Source organism: Salvelinus sp. IW2-2015, unplaced genomic scaffold, assembly GCF_002910315.2.
Source record: "Salvelinus sp. IW2-2015 unplaced genomic scaffold, ASM291031v2 Un_scaffold9755, whole genome shotgun sequence".
Classification (NCBI taxonomy): Eukaryota; Metazoa; Chordata; class Actinopteri; order Salmoniformes; family Salmonidae; genus Salvelinus; species Salvelinus sp. IW2-2015.
In genome coordinates, this window is record NW_019951013.1 from 1 (window position 1) to 6,851 (window position 6,851).

Below are 6,851 nucleotides of genomic sequence, written 5' to 3' on the forward strand. Positions count from 1 at the left end.
ATGGCACAGAAAAAGATGAGCCCTCTTACCACTCAAATGGGCACACCACATATATAATGGCCAAGCAGATGCACAATAAATGCAATGGATGGACATTTGACATCCGTATGTAGTGTTATAGATTATAGGGACATGGTATTTGGAAGAGGAATGTATACATATACACCTTACCTTTACTAACTATTTCTTGATGTATAAAATTACACAGTAAAGCACTCTTCCCCAGCAGTATCCTAACGGATCTAAAAAGGATATGCAATTACATATTTCGTCTTGAATTTATGACAACAGTATTGTAACAATTACACCAAACTAGACTAGGTTCTATCCTTGATTTTTTTTCAAGACGCTAAAAAATCATATCTTAAATTGGCAGATGGAATAAGAGATTGTAATGGACTTACACCTTATAAAAATTGGGATATGATTCCTCATATGTAAAGGACTTTCCTAACTAGCAAAACTCCATCATCAAAAAAAAGATACAATAGAGACACTAAAAGTTGTTCAACTGCCATCAACATGGTCAGTTCGGGGAAACCCAGTCCCTTCCTCTCAACTAAGCAGCTCTGTGTACATTCTTCTCCAGTCAGTTGGATCGGACTAGTGAAAACAAAGAAAAAAAATGGCCTGAGTGTGTTCGTCTTGGGGCTGTGTCATGAGTTGCTTGTTTCTTTTTCCTCTTTTTTTGTTTCTTTATGTTGTTATGGCGCTGTGGTGCATGTTGAGACCGCCTTTCGCTTTAGGGGATGCTGCCCTCTGCTGAGTTGCCCCAGTGGCAGTACATGGCCCTGCACCATCCACAGCCGGTTAAGTCCCTCAGAGCCAGCTTTCAGACTTCCAGTGACGTTGTTCACCATATCCTCTCTCCCCAACGATGGCCAGGAATGGTGCGCGAGCAGCCTTCCAACCTGGCGATATAGGGCAGGAGGTCATATAAATTTTTAGACCTAGCATCCTTGTGGGGAGGAGGTACGCAGGGAATAGGTTGTCAACAACAAGTGTGTGGGACAGGCGAGGGAAGAAGGCATCACAATAATCTAACATCACGAGACTCGCCTAATATTTGCAATCTCAGATGAATAATTTTCGGTATATGACTACGAGTGCTTGGTAGAGACATGAACCCTTTCATTGCAAGGCATGCTATAACAGAAATCCCAAGCAGATGTGCTGGCCTCCCCAAACCTGAAAACTCTGTGTCCCGCTCTACAGAATTTGTGAGCCACACATTTCTGCTGTATTGTCTTTTACAGTGCCTTCAAAAATGTTCACAACCCTTGACTTTTTCCACATTGTTCTGTACAGCCCGAATTTAAAATGTATTAAATTGAGATTGTGTGTCACTGGCCTACACACAATACCCCATCTCAAAAAATGGCGCGACAGAGGGCTGCCGTGCTTCTAGCTCTTAGGAAACTTTGCAGATTTTATTTTATTTTATGTATTATTTCTACCATTAGCCCACGAAAATGTGTTATTATATACAGTGGGGGAAAACTATTGAGATATCAGAGCGCGGTAACTCACCAGCACTATGACCAGGAATACAGCTTCCCAAGCGGATCCTTTGTTTGCACCCCAGGGCAATTGAACTGACTCAAGAGGCAGACTCAAAAAAAACGCCTGCGGAGGTAACTCGAGTGGTCTTCTAGTCCGACGTAGCGGCGCGCACAACATCCACCGCTTCCGAGCATACTTACTCGCTATTGTTCAGTCTCTGGAATATAAAGTTGACGAGTTCAGGGCGAGGGTTTCTTTCAGAGAGACATCACGGAAACATGGCTCTCTCGGGATATACTGTCTGAGTCAGTCAGCCAGTTGGGTTCTCAGTTTCATTGCATAGACAGGAATAAATCTCTCTCCGGGAAGGAGGAGGGCGGTGGTGTATGTTTCATGATTAACAACTCATGGTGTTTGTGATAACATACAGGAACTCAAGTCCTTTTGTTCACCCGACCTAGAATACTTACAATCAAATGCAGACCGTATTATCTCCCAAGAGAATTCTCTTCAGTTTAGCGGTGTTTTGGCTTCTGAGTGCGCAGCGGTCTAAGGCACTGCATCTAAGTGCTACAGACGTCACTACAGACCTGGTTCGATTCCAGGCTGTATCACAACTGGCCGTGATTGGAGTCCCATAAGGCGGCGCACAATTGGCCCAGCGTCGTCCGGGTTAGGGTTTGGCCGGGTAGGTCATCATTGTAAATAAGAATTGTTCTTAACCGACTTGCCTAGTTAAATAAAGCTTAAATAAAATTTAAATAAGTCACAGCCAAGTACCCCCACTCAAGCCGATACCACGACGGCCCTCAAAGAAACTTCACTGGACTTTTATGCAAAACTGGAAACCACATATCCTACATGGAGGAGGTGAGGGCTCAGGGAGTGTGATGCCAGGAAAATAACCTCACTCAACGTCAACAAAACAAATGATCGTGGACTTCAGGAAACAGCAAAGGGAGRACCCCCCTATCCACATCGATGGGACCGCAGTGGAGAAGGTGGAAAGCTTCAAGTTCCTCGGCGTACACGTCACTGACAAACTGAAATGGTCCACCCACACAGACAGTGTGGTGAAGAAGGCGCAACAGCGCCTCTTCAACCTCAGGAGGCTGAAGAAATTTGACGTGGCACCCAAAACCCACAAACTTCTACAGATGCACAATTGAGAGCATTCCTGTCAGGCTGTATCACCACCTGGAACGGCAACTGCACCAGTTGCCGAGGACAGATGATGTTTATGTGCTTCGCACTTCAGCGGTCCCATTCTGTGAGCTTGTGTGACCTACCACTTCGCGGCTGAGATGTTGTTGCTCCTAGACGTTTCCAGTTCACAATGAGAGCAGACCCACGCATGGTCTGCCCAACGCATCACCGGTGGCAAACTACCTGCCCTCCAGGACACCTACAGCACCCCATGTCACAGGAAGGCCAAAAAGATCAAGGACAACAATCACCCGAGCCACTGCCTGTTCACCCCTCTATCATCCAGAAGGCGAGGTCAGTACAGATGCATCAAAGCTGGGACCGAGAGACTGAAAAACAGCTTCTATCTCAAGGACATCAGACTGTTAAATTGGCATCACTAGCACAGAGGCTGCTGCCCATATACATAGACTTGAAATCACAGGCCATTTTAATAATGTTTACATATTTAGCATTACTCATCTCATATGTATATACTTTATTCTATTCCATCTTAGTCTATGCCGCTCTGATATTGCTCGTCCATATATTTATATATTCTTAATTCCATTCCTTTACTTAGATTTGTGTGTAGTCGGTGTATGTTGTGAAATTGTTAGCCATTACTTGTTAGATATCACTACATTGTCAGAGCTAGAAACACAAGCATTTCGTTACAGCCACAATAACATCTGCTAAACACGTGTATGTGACCAATAAAATTTGATGACAAAGTGGAATTATGTTTAGACATTTTTACAAATGAAAAGCTGAAATGAATCGGTAAGTATTCAACCCCTTTGTTACGGCAAGCCTAAATAAAGTTCAGGAGTAAAAATGTGCTTAACAAGTCACGTAAATTGCATGGACTCACTGTGCGCAATAGTGTTTAACAATTTGAATGACTACCTCATCTCTGTACCCCACACATACAGATAATTGTAAGGTCCCTCCYTCGAGCAGTGAATTTCAAACAGATTCAACCATGAAGACCAGGGAGGTTTTCCAATGTAGATGGGTCAAAATAAAAAAAAGCAGACATTGAATATCCCTTTGAGCAGCGTGAAGTTATTAAACTTWTTACACTTTCACTACAAATATACAGGCGTCCTCTTCCTAACTCAAGTTGCTGGAGAGGAAGGCTGTTTAATGGCTGTGATAGGAGAAAACTGAGAATAGATCAACAACATTGTAGTTACTCCACAATACTAATCTAAARGACGAAAGTGAAAAGAGGGAATASTGAACAGAATTTTTTCTTCTCCAAAACATGCATCCTGTTTGCAATAAGGTATTAAATTAAAATTGCAAAAAACGTGGGCAAGAAATTAACTTTATGTCCGGAAAACAAGGSTCTGTTTCAGGCAAATRCAACACAACACGGAGTAACACTTCATATTTTCAAGCATGGTGGTGGCTGCATCATGTTATGAGTATGCTCGTTGGAGAGTTTTTTTTGGGGGGGGGGATAAAAATAACCTGAATCGAGCTAAGCACAGGCAAAATCCTAGAGGAAAACCTGGTTGTCTGCTTTCCAACAGCCACTGGGAGACAAATTCATCTTTCAGCAGGACAATAACCTAAAACTCAAGGCCAAATATACACTGGAGTTGCTTACCAAGACAACATTGAATGTTCCTGAGTGGCCTAGTTAGTTTTGACTTAAAAATCTATGGCAAGACATGAAAATGGCTGTCTAGCAATGATCAACAACCAACTTGACAGAGCTTGAAGAYCTTTAAAAATAATAATGTACAAATATTGTAAAATCCAGGTGTTAAAAGCTTTGAGACTTTCTGGGAAAGACTCACAGCTATAATCGCTGCCAAAGTTGATTCTAACATGTATTGACTCATGGGTGTAAATGAGATATTTCTGCATTTCCTTTTCAATAAATTTGCAAACATTTCRAAAAACATGTTTTCAATTTGTCATTGTGGGGAATTGTGTGTAGATGGGTGAGAAAATAAATATAAATATTTTGAATTCAGGCTGTAACAAAATGTGGAATACGTCAAYGGGTATGAAAACTTTGAAGGCACTCTTATTTTCTCAAACTCATTGTAATATTTATGTACCCCCGTCTAATCCCATTTTATAATACCAAAAGTTAAATTAAAAATCTTGGTTACAAAAAAAGTTATTGCACATTTAGCAGGCTATGATTTGAAATAGGCTATTATAAGTGTTTTATTTTATTAGGTATCGTTAAGGCCGTCTCATGTGCTTCAATATACACAGCACCTTTTCCCCCACTCCTATGGATAAAACAATTGTATAATGTCATACAAAACGGGAACTTTCAAATGCACGCTGTCATTACAAAATATGTAATGTGATAGGTATTTTAGTTTTTTTTTTTACACACAAACAATTTGATTAATTAAATATTTAATCTGTCACCTTTGATGACGCAATGTTCGCAAGAGGGAACGAATCTGATTTCATTGGTCCTCAACACACGTCTCAGACACTTCATAAACGGAGTTAGCCCCTAGTTAGCTTGCCCCAGAGCAGGTTAGTTCTGAAGCATTCGTTGCCATATACATTTYCCRGGCTATACGGTGAGCCTCTTTTGTGGTACCGGCTGTCCCAAGTTGAACTCAGAGTTGACCAAAGTTATCTCGCCAACTCCTCAAACCAGATGGGTATACTACGTTCAAACTCAATACTTATCATAATGGCTGGGCGTACCCCTGAAAGCAGACACTATAGTGTTACGTGGAAACTAAATGGCTTCCACGTAACACAGCAGGTGCTGCTGTGGAGCCCCAATGCTGGTGCATGTGTCTGTAAGCAGGAGCTACTATAACTACGAAACAGTCATGGTGGGGCTGTGTGCCTGTAAGCAGGTGCAGCAGTGCTACCATAGAGCCGTAATAGTGGCGCATTGGGTCTGTAACTAGGTCCTGAAACCGCTGCCGTGTAGCCGCACGTCTCACCTGGGTGCGTCCGGCGTCCTGGACCAGATACGTGGGCAGACTAAGGCTCATTGCCAGGGCCTGCAGCTCCAAAAGGTGAGCCATGTTGGTCCCCTGCAACACCACCTTCTTCGCCCTGCACACCACAAACACACAGATATCCTGCTGTGGCAAACATCGACAGCAGGTTGAACCGGCACATAGAACAGCCAGATAGTGGTATTGCCATTACCAGCTGTCGTCATGGCGTTATAAAAGTGTCTGGCGTTCTTAACCTGATCAGATCCAATTTGTTCGGCAGTATGGAGTCTCAAGTAACACATATGATTATGGTATTGCTCCAGTAAAGTCCTCATGAAAAAAATGGTCCAGTCCAGTCAGTTCCTTACCCGCCATGGTCCCACTTCCAGGCCATCTCCCTCCAGCTGTTCTTCTCCTGCAGGGCCTGGTAAAGCCCTACGGCCGCATGGCCCACCTGCGCAGCCACCTACGCAACACACACACCAAACACTTTCAGAGTTTTTCTTTTTTTTAAAGTTTAATGTATTAGCTTTGAGTGTGAGGTGTGATTCTCATTTAAAAACAACAGGGGCAAACTGGGCCATTGTGCTTCTGGTTGGAACAAACTACACCACAACAAGCATACTAGCCAAACAACATCTATCATATCTAGCTATGTAATGTTTTTGCACCATGTAATTCAGGGACCACAATGGCAATAAGTCTGACTTTGTGATATTCCTGTCACGCGTTTACAATGCATGCATTGGTTTTCTTAAACTGGCAAATAAAATCAAAACACATTCCAACCCCTGTCTTCAAACTGACCTTTCCCACACCCATGGCCAGGTCCATGTTCACCACAAACACCATCTTGAACATGAGGTCGTCGTCTCCTTCTTCCTGAAGGGACGAGAGAGACTTTTTGACTTTTTGTCTTTCTTTATTGAAACATTCTCATTTAATTTAACACTCACCCCCCCCTAAAAATAAAAAAAACAAAAATATATCCTGTACTGCATACATGTACCATACTCACCTTTCCATCTACCACATGATACAAACCAACATCACCATACACAAAAACAATACCCTCTCCTACAACCGTATATCCAAAACATCTTCCCCAGCAATACAGACAGCCCCCCCCAACACACCATATCTCCTCAAACATCTCCACACATTTGATCAGTTTATAGAACTCAAACTCAACCCTAAGGCGCGCAGAGACCATCCCATTAA

At 42.6% G+C, this 6,851-nt stretch overlaps 1 protein-coding gene across 1 annotated transcript; it reads right to left on the reverse strand.

Annotated features, from left to right (window-relative positions):
- Nucleotides 1-2,854: 2,854 nt before the first annotated feature.
- On the reverse strand, nt 2,855-6,835 carry LOC112079821 (peptidyl-tRNA hydrolase 2, mitochondrial-like). Its single transcript, XM_024145648.2, has 3 exons — nt 6,438-6,835; nt 5,999-6,096; nt 2,855-5,745 (listed from the first exon to the last, which is right to left on the reverse strand). The coding sequence occupies exons 1-3, from the start codon at nt 6,489-6,491 to the stop codon at nt 5,406-5,408; spliced, it is 492 nt and encodes a 163-aa protein (XP_024001416.1). The 5' UTR covers nt 6,492-6,835; the 3' UTR covers nt 2,855-5,405.
- Nucleotides 6,836-6,851: the final 16 nt, after the last annotated feature.

Coding starts and splice junctions, on each gene's coding strand:
- LOC112079821 (XM_024145648.2), bottom strand. CDS start 6,491: ATGTTCAAGATGGTGTTTGTGGTGAACATGGACCTGGCCATGGGTGTG. Junction 6,097..6,437: donor TGGCCATGGGTGTGGGAAAG/GTCAGTTTGAAG, acceptor TGTGTTGCGTAG/GTGGCTGCGCAGGTGGGCCA. Junction 5,746..5,998: donor TGGAAGTGGGACCATGGCGG/GTAAGGAACTGA, acceptor TGTGGTGTGCAG/GGCGAAGAAGGTGGTGTTGC.